At 32.2% G+C, this 18,447-nt stretch overlaps 1 protein-coding gene across 2 annotated transcripts; it reads left to right on the forward strand.

The window, feature by feature from the left end:
- The first annotated feature begins 60 nt into the window (after positions 1-60).
- On the forward strand, positions 61-17,405 carry LOC134721667 (anillin-like). 2 transcript variants are annotated; one of them, XM_063584813.1, is made up of 18 exons: positions 61-179; positions 1,728-1,875; positions 2,309-2,437; positions 2,847-3,021; positions 3,678-4,716; positions 5,166-5,250; positions 5,930-6,906; positions 7,297-7,397; positions 8,025-8,160; positions 8,613-8,751; positions 9,410-9,565; positions 11,997-12,169; positions 12,616-12,697; positions 14,078-14,187; positions 14,453-14,539; positions 15,029-15,136; positions 15,525-15,697; positions 16,248-17,405. In XM_063584813.1, the coding sequence occupies exons 1-18, from the start codon at positions 162-164 to the stop codon at positions 16,378-16,380; spliced, it is 3,969 nt and encodes a 1,322-aa protein (XP_063440883.1). In that variant the 5' UTR covers positions 61-161; the 3' UTR covers positions 16,381-17,405. The 2 variants fall into 2 exon arrangements, with proteins under 2 accessions (XP_063440883.1, XP_063440884.1); XM_063584814.1 differs by having other exon boundaries at positions 5,972-6,906.
- The last annotated feature ends 1,042 nt before the right edge of the window (positions 17,406-18,447 follow it).

The following is an 18,447-nucleotide window of genomic DNA, read 5'->3' on the forward strand; positions in this document are numbered from 1 at the left end:
ACACCAATTTCAAAGATCACTTATGAAAACGCTTTGTAGATTGAGATTAAAATATTTGAATTTTCTCGCAGATGTTCGAGATTTCACGTTGTTTTGTACCGCCAAATTTGAATTGGAATGTTACCGAAAATATTTGAACATAAACAGAATTTGTATTTATAATGGACCCATATACAGAGGTAAGTAGAAACTAAAATACTGAAAAATTAGTGAAATTTGTATTGTCTTAGCTGTGAACGTCACAAAACTCACCAAATGAAAAATGTTGACCAGACGAGGCGTTGTTTTGAATATTGAAAATTCAAAATAAATAAATACATGTGGATGTATATCGGGAAGGATCCATCGATTTTTCAAAGTGGGGTTCCAATCCAGGAGACAGGGTGATAGGGTGGAGATTCAACCATATGTCCCTATTAAAATGCATTGATCAATAAAAAAAAGGGGGTGTCATTGACTCAACCTGGAAACCCTCCCCTCTCTCTGGATCCGCCACATGATTTGTCTGTAAACATGATATGTCAAACTTATTTCAAATTCCACATAATAAGGAATGCCAGAATTTAATCTTAAATTTGAATAACCTTATATGGACTAAAGGGGTGTTCATATAGTAGAGACATTACTCGTCAATAGTCATCACTCACTTTTTAGTCTAAACAAGTTTAGTAGCTTTACTGGGGGTCTGTCTTATTCAGTTTCCCTCTTATTGATTTGTCAAATTCCTGTATCCAGTAAATATCATTGTAATGATTACGCTTTTAATTTCAAATTTCGCACCTGACATGTTTTCTGTTTTCATGCTCTCAACAAATTGGTCAATCCTGCATCATGCTTAGACCCCTATCAGACCCACCTTACATTGCTTTAAGGATTTGGAGACATGTCTGACACCTTTTTTGTACCGAGTTACGGCAATAGTTCATCTACATCATGCCATTAGAACTCTAAAGAAACAACGATAATACATAATATATATAAAGATTGAGGATGAACACGGATGCGACCACTTTCATTTTTGACAAAAATGTAAATGTCAGTTAGCCAAAAATGAAGGGTTGATGCTTGGCAGGAATGGCTATTTTTGCCCTCCTAATAGGTGTTTTCTATCCCAATAAAAAAATCGCCTTATCGGGAATTAGTACATGTATCTCTGAATTTGTTGTAACAATAAAGACATCCGTTAATTTTAAAGCTTCACAACAGAAAATATTTGATAATGCATACATGAAGAGTGATTGATTTTATGGCCAGCTTTATTCTTTGGACATGTGTGCAATGGTGAATACTCAAAATCTAAGGTAAATTAATATATGCAGATTTTTTTCGCTGATATAAATGACTCAAGCAACTTATAAAAAGAAGTACATTTTGTATTCCTATATATTTTGCAACATCGTAATTATCTATGAATAAGATGGTAACCCTGCCCAAACTGGACCTTTGTTTAAGAGTAAATTTTCCTAAGCACAGTTTCATGCTTAACCACAAGTCCTAAGGCCATGGCTTGCAGAATTGCTTTCAGGCTTTTTTAATTCTTTTCTACAACAGAATACTAAAATTTTGGTAAAGTTGAGCTTTGGGCTTGAGGAATCAAAAGTTTATTGTGAAGACTAAGCTTGCTGGATTTTGATTAATGTACTGTATTCTGTTTGGTTCATTCACAATGTAACATACATGTTTAAGCTTGATACTATTTAATAAATTACATTTATTTGTATTTTTAGCAACTTCTAGAGAGGACTCGACAGAGAAGAGAGATGTTAAATCAGAAAATGGGGAAAACCCCTGAAGTTACACCTAGAAAAAGATTCCTGCAGGATAATACTACAGACAATTTACCACAATCTGATACTAAAACTCTCATGAAAGAAGGTATTTAAATCTTTAATATCTGAAACAAGTAGTATTGGTTAGTTGCATGTACATATTTTAATTAATGTACAATAAATAAATTGTAGAAATTTAATGCAAATACACCCCAAAATAACCTATGTACATGTACTTGTTTTTTGTCTCCTGGATGGAAAAACATACTAGTGTAGGTTTGTAGGTAAAATGAATTTTATTTCTTCAATAATTTACATGTAACATGGTGATGATGAGAATTATTTGGGTTTTGACACTGCCAGCATAACCAAAATTGTAAGTAAAATGTGTCTGGACTAATTTGCAGTTTTCTGAACATATATCTTGACATACACAAGTACTTATGCAAAAGAATTTATAGACAGAACAATATTATGTTACAAATTTTTAATACAAATAAAAATGTACCACAATTATACAGCAACCATAATTTTTTCAGCATCCCCTGGTAAGAGGCAATGTGTTAGAGAAGATGAAATAAATATAAAGCCAGACACACCAGCTATTAGTAGTGTAAGGTCTAGAATGCATAATTTGACACAACAGAGAACAGATTGGTCTTCAGGAGGTATGGAATACATGTAGTCCTGTACATAATTTGCATTTCATGTGAAATATTAAAGTTATCAACAAAAAAACCCATTAAAAATGTGATTTCAGCAAAAAGCAGTAACAAATGTATGACAGACAGCAAACAATGACCACTGGAATACAGGTTTCTGCCTTAAAACAGGCATATAAATGTTGAGGTGCCAGCTGGGTGAAGGATGTTTGTGGGCACACCCCGTCATGAACCCCTTCTGAAATTTTGCTTCTGTAAATGTTTAAAGAATCATACATAACCTCAAAAACAGTCACATTCACAAAATGCTACATAGTTTTTTTTATGCCTAGACCAACAACTGCATATTGAAATGTCACCTAAATAAAAAAAAGTGAAAGTTATAATTAAAACATTAGCATAATTATAAATTCAGATGGAACAGATTCTGACAATTCACATCCTAAACCAGTTCCTAGGAAGTCACTGCAGAATTCCTTAGAGGAGGAAGTAGAACCTCCTAAAGTAGAGGGACAAAGGAGAGGAAGACTTGCTAACTTAGCTGCCACAATTAATAACTGGGAAGATGATCTTAGTCATCCCACAATTCCGTAAGTAGTGATTTGATGGCTAGCTTTATAATTGATACAGCATTTAGGAATTTCTTAATTGGTTTCCAGATCTGCATGATAAATATATATGTATTTGAGCATTAAAAAAAAATACACGTTTTTCTTTCCAGTCATTTGTAAAATTTTGCATTGATGTCATTTCTTTGATAATTTTTGTTTTATTGAGTCACAACTTTTTATAGTTTGAAAAAGTTTGACTTTTATATATTGTATCTACACCATATATATATTTGAAGACTATGTTGACCTCTTGATGTGTGTTGGTTATTTGTATTATTGGGCTACTGTCACATTGAGGTATACCCAACATTACTTTTCATTCATCCATATTGCTTACAATATATTTGTTATTTCAGCTTATTCTAAAATGAAACAATTTGAAATTTTAAACCATGGTTTGCTTGTTTTTGAAGGCCCTGCATGTACAGAGACATGTATTTGTGAACTTCTACGTCATTTGGAAAATTGTTTTATTGGCGATCATACCACAACTTGAAAGAATGTACAATTCTATATGATAACATAAAGGGGAATCAGGACTTTGGCCACCATTATATATATATGATATATTCTGTATTAACTACAGCTTAAACAATTATGATATTTATAAATGTGACCATAAAATTCTTTTGCAGGAGTACTAAAGATACAGAAGAGAAAAGACCCAAATGGCAGCCTCCTAAGAAGGATGATAGCTCACAACCTCCTGCTCCAAAATCGCAAATGGATTCGAAATGGCAAACATCAAAAAGGGATAATTCTGCAGACATTGTTATGCAATCTCCAACTAAGAAAACAAGTCCAGGCAGTGTACCTGCCCCACCCCCACCACCAGCCTTTCACTCACCCAAGAAATATGCCGCTCCAGCCCCTCCAATGGGATCACCAATAAAGAGCAAAACATCAATAGTACTGATGGAACCTCATAGTTCAGAGGTTAAGCCTAAGCATCAGGTTAAACAACTTGTAAACAAGGAACCAGTAAATATGACAACAAGAAATGGTACAAATGTTGGTTCAACATGTAAGCCTGTTGTTTCTAAAGTTGAACAACCTGTTAAACAGATGGCAACCCCAGTAAATAACAAACCACCTTGTAAGACTTCTTCATCTGAACCCTCTCAGCCTACTTCAAACAGGGAACCAGACAGTGATGATCCAGCCTCTAAGCCTGTCTCATCTAGAATGGCATCATGGCAACAAAGAGTAAACAGTTCTGTGCCACCAAAAGAAGAAGAGCCAACAGCTTATTCAGTCACTGCTCGTATGTCTGCCTGGGAAACCATGTCTTCGTCAAATCAAGTTTCAAACATTAAGAAAGTAGATCCTGGAAGCTCACCTTCAAAATCTCCCTGCAGACAAGGTCCCATACAGTCAAATATATCAAAAGCAAGAACCGTAACTCCAAGTAAAAATGTTAAAGACAGTATCATGGAAAAGGCAAGCAAAATACAGAGTAGTATAATGACTCCAGTCAGCAACCTCCAGCCTGGACAATCTCCAGCTGGTAAGATTGGTAGTGCTACTAAAATGATCCATCAGAAGTTGTTTGATCAGGTACAGCACAGTAAGACAGGTGACATGGCTGATCAGATGAGGAAACAAAGAATGGCAGAACTAAATACTTTACAAAACAGATGGACTAATGGTGTCCTAAAGGAGGACAAATTACAGGTGATTTTATATATTTGCCCTATTTAAAAACATTCAAAAATATAAGATTATAATTAGAAGAGTAGCTGTTAGCATTAATTAACTGCTTATAATGGACCTAGGAGATGACTTTCATTGTTTTCAACCTAAATTGATAAATATAACCCAGAATGCATTAGATGTTAGAAAATGCAAATTGGGATCACAGTTTTAAATTCAGAATCGTGAAGACACTGACAATGTACTCCTGTATATGTATTCAAAATTTTAAATCCAGTAAATGAAGTCAATATAGAAAAATATGGATTTGTCAATTCCAGTATGAAAAAAACATAATAAGAAATAGGTGTTAATTTACACTGTTTTCCTTTTGTTCCACCTTTGCACTAGACATAACTGATGTTGTGAATAAATGAGACAAATATTGATACAATCTGACAGTATGGAATGTTTAAAATGTATTATTTTAGGACAATGTTGTTGAACCAGCTGAGATCACGAATGCTACTGCTCCAGTAGAGAAAAAGGATGCAATAAGAGCCAAAGCAAGAGAAGGTAAAATAATTTTGACTAATTTTTTCATTATCAGAAATATTTTAACACTACAGTTTTTGAAATGATATATAACTGACATATTTGATGAACAGGTGTTTTAAAACACCCAGTTGGCAATCACTTAAAATGCATGTCATTGTGAAATGAATATAAATTAAAACATAGAAAAGTTAACATGAACTTCTAAAAAACCTTGGACAGTGCTACAGTCCACACAACAACCTATTCTTTAGAAACATACACTATTTTCATTATTAGGCCTTATGTCATAAAAAATAATATATTCCAATTCAAGTAACGATATGCTTAGAATGCCAGCTGTTCTCCAATCTGATATTAATTGCTTTGAGTGGTTTATCATCATCTGAATATTTGCCTGGGTTAACACACTAAGATGTAATTAATTAAGGGATCCAGTTATGGAATTGAATTTGTGACAATATTTTCAAAAAGTTATTTCAATTAAATGTATCAATGAACGTAAATAACAAAGTAAATTCCATTGAATGGAGAATGGCAATTGCATGAAAATAGTTTTTATTGCCCTTTAACTAACAATATTAACATTTGTTTTTATCATAATTATTTTCTACACAACATAAAAAACGCTGCAGATAAATATACTAATTTTTTTTTGCATGCTGGGTAATTGGTTTCTTCTTTTGCTTGCTTATGGTAGATTTTGATAGAAAGTTAGCTGAAATGGGATTTGACCTTTCAGATGAGCAGGCTTCCTATGACTTCAAGAAAGGTCAACAGAAAAGTGGTTCTGGATCTTCAGGAGAGGAGAGTTCCCGTAAAGGGAAAGCACCCACACCTCCAACAGCACCACCTCTACCACAACAAACAAACAAAGCACTACCACCTCGCCCAACAACTCAGCCAAATTTCAAAGCAAATGGTAAACAGACAGCAAAACCAGGAACCAGTTTATATAGACTGATCTCACAGAAAAGGAATGATAAACCAGACGTTCCTACTAACAAAACTCAAGATAATTCTGGAAAGAAAGTTCAGTTTGAAGACAGCTTTGATAGTACAGAAGATGATGAATTATATGCTAAGAAATCTTCATCAAGCACAGAAGATGAGACGGACATTGGAGAAAATGAAGATCCTACTACAGATGATATGGACACACAAGACGATTCATTTGAAAGTTCTAATAGTGCTTTTTCTACTGATGTAGATCATCACCCTGTTAATGAAGATTTACCTCCCATTAATAATCAAGTTCATCATTACATGGAAGAGGACACTGATGGAGATGATTGCAGTCTTAGTGCATTTGTACCTGCTTCAGTTCGAAGAGAAAGTATACTGCCACATCGACCGCCACAGGATGCCACTCCACAGAAATCAGAAAGTCATGGCAGAAAAACACAACATACTGTAGCATCTGTGCCATCAGCAGTAAGACATCAGAGCACAACAAATCTCAAAAAGTATCTGGACGAAACATCCTCAAGTCAAGGGAGTTCAACAAGTAGTCTGAATAGCGAGACTGATTCTAATCAGAGCTCATTCGATGAAGATTCAAGGAGGATAAACGAAACGACTGATGATGATGAAACAAATGAAGCAGAAATTGATGATTTCCTTGATGAGGCAATGAGTGATGAAGAGTCTGAGGCAAAACAACCACAAGTAACACCAGTAAGTTAAAAACTTCTCATCTATTCTACAACTCTTTTTTTATATGTATTCAAACTATATTGACTTCAAACATTTATAAATGAAATATGGTCAATAATTTTATTAAGCCTTGAGTGATACTGTTTTTTTTTTTGCTTTAAAATATCGTAGGTTCATCAAATCTCTCATTGTTTATTTCATATCCCTTTTTTTTCCCCACAAATGTCATATTTTGAATTTTGTCTGCAGATAAACAAAAAATGTTGTTCACACACACACACACACACACACAAATCAAATTAAGCATCATACATTTTCATCTTGTGATATATAATCTTAATGACACATATTTAAAAAAATAAACATAAAAATGTTCTGTCTTTTTAAAATTTTAAATATCAAAATTTGCAGAGAAAAAGAAGAAGTCACATGATAGCCACTAGTGGTGCCTATGAAGCACATGGGGATGAACATAATCTTGTTTACAGTGTCAGTATGTATAGAAATAAAAGGTAAGTGTCTTTATGCTGTGTTCTCACCACATATTTTATATAGCACCCTGGCAAACGGAATTTTAAAATACCATCTTATATCTAGAAAATACAGCAGCACACCATAACACGATCTATAACATAAAAATCCCAGGTAGCATCACATTACCATGATGAAGAAAGGGCCTGGGGAGAGCACTGCTTTAAGTGGAGAAACTATATGCTACAATATTTTATCAAAATGAATGGATATGGATTTATATAAGAATTGGCACTGTAGCTCCTTTTCCAGCACCAGCAAAAAATGAAAATAATGGTTGCTATAAGAACACTGACAAAATATCATATACAATGATGTATGAACATAGTACAACAGTGCAGGGCCAATTAAAGACATTTACTATAGAATTGAACAATAGAGTATTATGAAGTTTTGTATTATATTAGTACGGTACAAGGCCACGAAGAACGAAAGCCTAAGCCAAAACAATATAGAGAAAAAGACAACAGAAACTTGGTGTTTTTAATGTATAATCTGGCAGATAGGAATTTTCTTCTAAAATGATATTGTTGTCTTATTTTGCATTTATTTTCAACAGAAAAGGAGTCATTGGCAGATTTTATTTTATTAATTTAATTTTTATTTAGGGATGGACCACAATCTCCAGACAGGAAAATTGTGAGAAATCGTCAGTTCCAGGCAGACATTGAGGAAGAAGAAATAGAAATGCCTACTCATTTACCACCTGATGTAGAAAGGAAGTCTGTACAGGAGAGAATTCATGTATGTACATTTATTTAAATAGATTCAAGCATGTTAACATAGTAAATGTCAAATAGAAAAAAAAAAGACTGATCAAGATTTATAAGGGGTTAATCTAATCTGATTTTGTTTCTTGTCAATATTTTTGTACTTCTGGTTTGGTTTTGAGTATGAGAGAATTTGGTTTGTCCAGAACGGGTTAAAGATGCATCATACTTTAAACAATCTTATTTTCACAGATAATTTTTTCAAGTTATAAGTCCTTTCTATCCTTTTTGTGGCGATATTATATTAAGATTTTCAAATTTACTTAAAATTAGTTGAACAAGGAAAGATCTTATTCTTATATATTTGCAACGATTTTCTACTCTAGAAAGTCTGAAAAATAAATGATTCACAAATATAAGTTGGTTTACAGTCTGATCCCTGCAGTCTACAAAAAATCATATTATTATTCTGCTTTATAATTTTAGGAATTACAAGAACTAGTCAGTCAAGAACAAAGTGTCATAATGCAAACCAGTAATGCTCTTAACCAGTGCTGTCTGGGAAATTCACATTTTGCTGGATCAGCAGAACAAGTAGAATGCAATAGACTGTTGTTGTTAGCTTGTGAGTAGTCTTATTATATGATATATTCATCTTAAGATATAAAATAAGAAGGTGTGGTATGATTGCCAATGAGATATCTTTCAAAGGTCAAAATGGATTCAAGCACTGAAAAAACAAAAATGAGCAGAACCCATACTATATAGGTAGCTTTGAAAGGCCTTGACTGACAAACATGATACAATTCAAACTCAATTACTAACTACTTATGCCATAATAAAAAAAAAAACAGATTAAACAGCAAGAAAAGACCACCACAAAAATACAAGAATTCCTAAATTTTGCGTTTTAATGTAAATGTAAGGTTGAATCAGCTATGGTGTCTAATTGACACTTATTCATGTTTAATTTATTCAGTTTCAAACATTTCTACAAATTCTTCTTACACATTTATTAATAATCATATACGATCAAAATATTTCAATTATATTTTTTTGTTGAATGAGGATGAGAATCTTAACCCTGAATCCATAAGAACATATTTTGGTTAACTTTTTTGTTGTCTTGGTGTCTGATTGATGTTCAAATGACATCACCTGTTCTTTGAAACAAACATAGGTAAAAGAAATATACAAGTGTGCTTATAATTTTCAAATTATAAAATGTTGAAATGAGATGAATAGATGCAAAGAAAAACGATTGTTTATTTTGATTGTTACAGGTCAGAAAAGGCAAGCATATTTAACAGAAATGCAGCGCTTGAAAGAAACAGGACATTTGGACCCTCCAGGGCACGGAACTAAAGGTTCCCTTACGATTAGTGATATCAGATTGCCATTGAAAAAGGAATTTGTTACAAAGATTGGAACAACATCAGGTAAAGATTTGAAAGAAGAAACAAATGCATATTCAAAACATGTCATACAATTGTCATTTATGGATTGTTTGTGTGCCTTTTTCATACCATTCAGTGTATTTCATTGAGAAAAAAAATAAAAGATGGGGGATTAAATGAAAGGGGTTTGGTTATGAATTTTGAAAGATGGTTCTTATGGAGTAATATGGAGTTTTAAAACTTGTAAGGATGTGGGCCTAAATTATTATATTGGGGTTTAAACACTGAGGTTCTTTAGGTACATGTTGATTAACTGTATACAACAATCTTGGAATGGAAAATAGTAGTTCTTAATATGGGGATGAAGTCCCCAATAACAGTAGAAAATTCAATAAAAAAAAAATTCGGAACAATTGTACTAATGAACTCAAAATCGTTCAAATTTTTTTGTCATGTTTTGAAATCCCGGACCTGCGTAGAAATCTACAATGTACTTCCTTTTTCCGGTTTTGTTTGTATGAATCTTTGAGTAAAATATATATTTATCAGTCTAGTATAAATAGGAAGGAACGCAATACCAATTTCATTTTTAATAATTCCTTGATATGAAAAAACGTTACCTGATGATAGTGTTTCTTTGTTTACATTGCATATGACGTCATAACTTAAATAACGTCACAACTAAAATCCCTAACAACAGAACCAAAATCGGAAACGGTATTTCCGTTTCTTTTTTTTAACAAATATTTAAGTTACAAAAAGTTAATTCATACAGACTTCGTCCCCATTTACAGGTAATGCCTGCCTCATATTAGGCCTACTTCTTTGCATGGAGACAAATTGGCAATTAATGGTTTAGACTGTAAATTGGAATATAGAAAAATAAGTGATTCATTGCATTGATCAGACTGATTTATCTAATACTAAATATTTGTGTTTGTTCAAGTCTAATTGTCAACTAAGCCATTTATTTGGAGATATGATAAGTAACATCATAACTCAAAAGTAAATTTTTTTTAAAGGAAAGATAGAGAATTTTAGAATTTTTACTTGTAGCAAAAAAACAAGGTTGGTGAAACCACTATTTAGTTTTTATTTCCTCTAAGCATATGTCACAACTATCTTCTCAAATCTTATTTCAAAATTCTATCTCATAAATTTGTTCTTTATTCACAAAAAAGTATTTTTCATGAACTATCTTTACAAATTTTGTCAATTTTGAAAAAGTCGTAGCTTTTTAAATAGCATGGTGACCAATACTTTTCATTATATTTTTGAAGAAAGCATGGAAAAAATCTGCAAATTGTAGGAAATTTCTATCTGAATAAATATATATCAATGATCCACCTTAAACATGTAAATAGTTTCAGTTTTATATCCACTCATTCTTTTATCTGTCTTTTATAATATCTTTGATATGTATTTTCTAAGTAGATTTAACTCCTGAACAATGGAATTATTAATTTATGTTTGTATGTACCTTGGTAATGTTAAGTTCTGTGAATATTATTTTCAGGTAGCAACTCTATAGGGGAATACAACATGTAAAAAGATCCATTTTCAAATATAATGTGTGTAAACATTTGTTGTTTTGAACCCTTCTATCCATATGTCCAACCACAACTCCCGTATAATTAATTTTGGAAAAGCCCTATTGCAAATTCACATTAAACATTAACTGAGATGCAAAAGAGCAGAATTAAAAGTTTTGACAAATCCATTTTACCATTTCAGATACAACAGTACATTACTTTTTGATCCTGATAAGGCCGAGAAAAAAAAGATCCGTGTTTCCGGTAACCCGACCGACCCTGTTTTTTAGCCCCGACCCTAACTTTTTTATTGGATCTTCCAAAAAAAAAAAAAATTATCAACCGACCCTGTTTTTGACACAGGCTTCTGATAAATGACATAATATTTTTTCTCTCTTGCTTCCTCTTGCATAGAAAGCCAGTAAAACATTTTATTAATGTCAAAAGGTATTCCAAATAGGTTAAAATCCAAGAAATTTGCACAGCAGGTGAAAAACATTGCAAATGGCACACTTCCGGTTTTTAAAACTAATTACGGATCCGGACTTGGATTTTCCGGATTTCATTTACGATGTCAAAAAAAAAAAAAAGAATTCCGACCTACCGACCCTATTTTTCAAAATGATGTTACCGGAAACACATATCTTTTTTTTTAGGCCTAAGAAACAATGCCCAGGTTATAACGACAATCTATCTTACCATTTCAGATACAACAGTACATTACTTTTTGATCCTGATAAGAAACAATGCCCAGGTTATAACATCAATCTTTCTTATCCTTTCAGATACAACAGTACATTACTTTTTGATCCTGATAAGAAACAATGCCCAGGTTATAACATCAATCTATCTTTTCCTTTCAGATACAACAGTACATTACTTTTTGATCCTGATAAGAAACAATGCCCAGGTTATAACAACAATCTATCTTATCCTTTCAGATACAACAGTACATTACTTTTTGATCCTGATAAGAAACAATGCCCAGGTTATAACCACACAGATGTTATCTACCCACGATCCTATGATGAGAGGGAGTCTAGACTTTCCTAATCTCATCAAAATACATGGAATCTCTGGAAGTTTTAAACTTACAATGGAAATATTTAGTATGGTAAGATATTTGTTAATTATTGTTATATTTATTTTATTTGTACAACTATAAAAGTAAGAAGATATGGTATGATTGCTAATGAGACAACTCTCAACAAGAGACCAAATGATACAGACATTGACAACTATAGGTCACTGTACTACAGCTTTCAACAATAAGTAAAACCTATACCTCATAAATAATTATTTTGAAAACCTAGCTCTGAACAACAAAGCATTTATTGTTCTGTCCACCTTTAAAAAATATCCAATTTGTGTGTAGATTATTGCCAAAATGGAATACTTTTCTGTTCAATATTTCACAAAATTAATGGAATTATAATTCTGAATATTGTCTTTAAATATTACAGACCCACAGTAGTCTAAATGATCCAGAACTGGCTGATGAAATATTTTTGTTAATGAAAATAAAACTTCTCATAACCATTGATATTGTTTTTATTTCAGAATGTTTCTAGGGAGGCTATTGGGAAAGATAAAAAGAAGAAAACACCTAAAAAGTCGACTATGAAAAGTGGACATATTACTAGTAAGTGTTTACAAGTTTCTGTAGTTATAATTTAATATAAATTCATATTCTCACAACTTCAAATCTATGTATGCATGTACAGAATTAACAAATTAAGAATGGGTCATTGTGAACCAAAATTAATTAATTTATTTAATTTAAATGTTACAACCTAGTGTTCTCACCAGGGGCTTTTTAGCATTACAGTTAATGTGACGCTATCTGAGTTTGTTTTCTTTAAGTTTATGTTATGGATGTGATACTATAATTTTTAGAAACAAGATTGTATTTCAAATTCCCCTGTTTATATGGATGCTATATGAAATATCTGGTGAGTAGTACACTGACAATCTGTTCCATGCTTGACCACCAAATCACTATAAACAAAGTGAAGGGGGTTAATAATGAAAGATTAGCTATAAAAATGAATTGATAGAAACAAAAAAGACCTAATTCACTTTAATTTTAGCATACACATGTCCATGTTGTATGATTGGATGTAATTGTCCAAGAAACAGAGGTATGGCTAGATTGATGTGATGGATTTTATGTCCAATATATACACAAAGACTCATATTCACAGTGTTATTGAAATGAATTAGATTTTTAAAAGTGGTGGTCTCTTTCTTGATCTTTGTTTTTCGTATTATTTGATGTGCCTGCACCAATTTACCAACACTTCTTTGCTGTGGATTGTTTCACCTAGTATACTTTATCACAAAACAGGGTTTCCCCTATTATTGGAAAAGTGTGTGTCAGCTATTTGCAACATACACAAGTCCAGCATACTGATTTATTGATAGAAAACAATACTGATACAAGGAATAAAGTTTATTTAATTGACAGTTTTATTTTATCTACTTGTTCACTTCACCCTGGTGAGAATGGTGCCACAAATTTTACTGTGTAAAATAAATATTGTAATAATTGAAGGCCATATCAAAGAATTATATTACATATTTCTGAATTAAAGGCTGTTCCACAATATCATACTTCAGAAGTAAGAAAGATGCTGAAATCTGAGCTTTGAGTGGGTGTTAAAAGACTGTTTTGTACAGTGAAAATATAAGAAAACATTGCCTCTACCTTTCATACCCATTTTCATACATCATTTCCTGGATACCATGTATGGTTTAATACACCTTATAGCTATTTTTCCGCCATTACTGGATATCACACAGGTTCCTGTAAAATTTTGACGTCACAATACAAAATATCTGATGCCACAATGAAAAAGTGATTGTTGTATGCGTCAAAAGTTCAAGCGGCCAGGTCAGCCTGGATTAGCGATAAGGTGTATTTGTAAGGGAACATTTTTTCTTACAAGGCCAATTTCCTTTCTCTTTTGTATTCTTAAGCTATATAAAACTGTGAAATGTATACGTTTGATGTATTTTGTAGTGCCAAGTCCTGGTGGCCCAACAGCCGTTAGAACAACCAGCTTTACATTGATAACAACTCTTCCTATCTCCATGAAATCCTTAGACAAGACAAGTTTTACCCTAGAAAGAGTAAGTTATTGATTAATGTAGCACCTAGTGTTTATTATTTAAAATATCAAGTGAATCGTTGTATTATAAAGCCGGTTGTTTCAGAATTATTATTTTTTCAAGATGCATGAATTTTGTCATCTTTTATTCCTTCAACTTACTAACTGATATTTTCAAACTATTCAAATGGTTAGAGATAAAAGCTGCTCGTTAAACACACATCTCTGCTTAATTTTTCTTTCAGAATAGACACATGTTTTAAGGAATGAATTTTACTTTATTACAGATTTCCTACTTATCTCCCTTACATGGAACCATTTACATGAGACTGAAATGTTTGATGGAACAAAATGTGGAAGAAAGAGGATTTTTGGTAAGCTTATTTCTTTGTGGACTATTAATAAATAATAACTGATCGTTGAATTTTTACAAATATTTCAGAGTTATATTTGACTTGTATGGATACTGGATGTGAGAAAAATGCCTTCAAACCATTCAATATATAATGATCTGAAACCCCCAAATTGAAAATGGTCAATTAAAACGAAAAAGTTATGAAGTACCAAAAAATAAAAGTGAACATTTAAAAAAAAACCACACACTCTCATTTTTATACAGGAATTACAGAAACTGTTTTCTGTTATCAAAATATGGAAATAAACTCTTGGAAAAATGTTTATGTCCACCATATTTTACATCTTTTTAGCATGTTAGTCTAGCAAATATTTATTTATTTATTTAAATGGTTACAAAACAAGACCATTGTGTTAACAAATTTTGCAAACTAAACCTACACATAGTTTACAGACTTGCATGTCAGACAGATGTAATACCTTAAAATGTCTTCTCAATTATTTTATAGACAATGTTTGAGGATGTCAGTGGTCTTGGAGCATGGCACAGAAGATGGTGTGTGTTGACCGGTAACAAATTGTGTTTCTGGAAATACCCTGATGATGAACAGAAAAAGGTAATAAAAACAGGTGTTGATACACTATGGCATGCTCTATTAAAGTTGTCTTTATAGAAGATCTGCTACTGTGGATTCATTTGTTTTCAAGGACAAAGGCAAACTTGTAAGTTGGTGATATTTATTTTGTTGTTTTGCCAAGGTCTGCATACAAGCCTATAGAAAATTATTCATTTGTTGATCATTTTATTTCATGGTTTACCTGTACCCACAAAATACACAAAAATGTGTATCCAAGGAATGATAATGAATTCGCTGTATTTAAACCAAATTATCAACAATAAAAAAACACAAAAAGAACTACTGATACTGTTATACTCTTGAAAATATACAGCATCTATTTGTTATATTGAATAATCTAGTTGATGTTTCTTTTGTATTGTTACAGGATCCTATTGGATATTTTGACTTGAAGAGGTGTATTACAGAAAAAGTAGGCTTGATACCAAGAGACATCTGTGCTAGACCTAATACATTTGAACTGGTAACAGTGCGACAGCCAAGGAGAGGGGAACCAGATACTTTGATTTCAAAAACATACAATACCATGACAACCACAAGGTAATATAAATGGAAATTTACCTAAAGATATGAAAAAAGGCTTCCTAGTATCAATCAATGAAACAGCAACCTAACAATGCAATAAAGCCCACAAAAAAATGAGGGCAATATACAGTATTTCAAAGCCTATAATGTCTATACTATAAATCATGAACTGAATAGCTCAGAGTTGATACAAATTTCTCATAGATTTATAAGACTACCAAAGATAATGCAGCCATCAATGCCATTTGTTTTTTAAAAGTCAAACACAAAAAAATTACAAAAGCAGTCACTGAAAAAGTCCAAAGCTTGAGTTTACAAAGCAAATCGTGATGGGCACCCATCAACTTAAGGATTGATCAGTAATTATAAGTGGTATGTTACAATGATACATTTCAGAACATCAACTTTAAAAAATGCTAATCTCTAAGGAGGCAAATTTTTACCCCCATAAATTTATTTTTTATATACTTTTTGTTATCCTTATTATATATATGTATGTAATATTTGCTGCTAGATGTTAAGTAGCCGTCATTCATTCAATTAATATGTGTGGATTTCTTTTTAGACACATGCTTTCTGCTGACACAAAAGAAGAAAGGATAAATTGGTGCAATAAAATAAACAGAGCATTAGCCAACATAAGGACATGGCATTCTGATGCAATGAGGCCAATCAGATTACCTACTAAAGACACTTGAGCCAATGATCAAACAGAGTATAGACTAAAATGAAGGGACGCAGTGCCCTAGATGAGTGCCAAAAGGTCAAGCGAGACCAGCAAGACTTAGACTTCAGTAGAAATACTTGTGATATATTTTATATATATATGTATGGTGCATATAATTATAGACATAATGCCTATGTAATCTGCTACACGCTTTGTATACGGTTAGCTAGGATATAAATACACTTTCTGTTTATACATGGGCTGGTCCCTTACATTGAGGGTCATACACACACTTAATTTCAGTCTTGGATTTAAAGCAATTGATATTATTATGAATCTCAAATGTAATCGATCTTTAAATGTGCACTGCACTGTATTAATTCACCCTTTGCATATACAAACATTTATTGTGAAATTCTGAAGATTTCCAAACCAGAATTGTAACAGTACCTGTATTTCTTACTAAATTTCTCAACAGTTTTCTATATTCAAGAATTTGTACCATTTTTTTAATTTTGTTTTTATTAGCACCAATCATGGAAAAATTAGTAATAGTTTTATTTCATTGTACAAAAAAAGCTGTTTTTATTATTTTATAACTTATGACGCACTGTATTTGTATAACCATGTTAACTATATATTTGTTTCTTTGTTACTCCTGTGTTTCTTATCCTATTTATCCTTTTCTTTATCTTATTCACGTCTTTTGTCAATTTATGATATAATACATGTACCTAGAACTTGGGTAACACTGTATAAAAACACTAGATCTAGTAGTTTGCACTTAGAGGAGGATTAGATAATCGGATGTTAGTCAATCCAATTTATTTGGTCTGTTATATTGTAAAAGATCGTATATTTTACTACTAGTTTCTGGCAGTTCTCTCAAATATTAGCTCAAGTAACATTTGACAGAGTTTAAGTTTGAAAATGAAATTTTGTATTTGCCTTCATGAGAGAAGAAATTATGAATTTATTATATCAATATATGATATGGTGTGTAATGTGTTTTTTTGACCTGCAGGAATTTTTAAACAAATAAAACATCTAGAAGTCTTCTTGTGTTTTTTATTGAAACAACTTGAAATGTAATTGAATTAGACAGGCTTCAGTACCAACCAATGTGTTCTTGCATATGCAATTATTTTTGTTTTTGCAATGTTTTTATTGTGAAAATTACAAATGGGTAGGTTTGTCAAAAATATTAAGTTGTGTTTAAATTTTGAAAGCTGTTGGTAAAAAAAAATGAAATGTTTGGTATGCTACATTTCCTGAAATTACAATAATTAATTCACTTGGTTGTTAAACAATCACAAAAATCAAGGCTTGCAAACATTTCTGATTTTACTGTAGCCAGTAGAAGAGGCCTGCATTTTTGTCAGTCCTTGACAGAGTCAAAAGGTGAACAACTTCGTAAATCATGTGGTTAAAGCTTTATACTCCAGAAGGAAGAAGACCAGATACTTTATAGCTTGTGTGAAGATACCTAGTGTTTATACAAGTCATGGTTAGTGACTGCTTAAAAGAGTTTTTTTTTTGTGAATAAGTTTCTTCTAGGTTCCTTGCAAGGATTACATGTCTTGTCAGAAAGGTTTCTTCTGAACCTGACCGTATTCCATTGATCCATGATCAAGGTTAAAGTTATGTGGTTAAGTCCGTATCTCAGATTATATAAGCAATAGTTGATGTATGAACAATTGTGAGGGTAACAGGTCTGTCTGGCAAGGTTCATTTGTTAATGATAAGTTTTTATAATTTGTCAGATTCAGATACTACCAACAACGGGTCTACTTTATTTTGTGTTTGACTTGATTGTAAGGGTTACATATCTGTCGGGCAGGGTTTATATGGCCATGACCCCAGTTTCATGGTTCATTGGTAAATGTTAAGTACGGGTGGTTTGATCTGTTTGTCTGGCATTTTTTAATAGGACCACAATATTTCGTGGTTGGATTGATCGACACATGTACCTGTTTGTCCGACATGGTTCATCTGACGGTGATCTAATTTTCATAGAACATTACATTGATAATGTTAAGTTTAAGTGTTATGATTTACATGTACTTGTAGTAAGACCTTCATATTAAAGAATACCAAA

Source organism: Mytilus trossulus, chromosome 6 (genome assembly GCF_036588685.1).
Source record: "Mytilus trossulus isolate FHL-02 chromosome 6, PNRI_Mtr1.1.1.hap1, whole genome shotgun sequence".
NCBI classification, from domain to species: domain Eukaryota; kingdom Metazoa; phylum Mollusca; class Bivalvia; order Mytilida; family Mytilidae; genus Mytilus; species Mytilus trossulus.

Coding starts and splice junctions, on each gene's coding strand:
- LOC134721667 (XM_063584813.1), top strand. Junction 6,907..7,296: donor AACAACCACAAGTAACACCA/GTAAGTTAAAAA, acceptor CAAAATTTGCAG/AGAAAAAGAAGAAGTCACAT. Junction 12,170..12,615: donor CAATGGAAATATTTAGTATG/GTAAGATATTTG, acceptor TTTTTATTTCAG/AATGTTTCTAGGGAGGCTAT.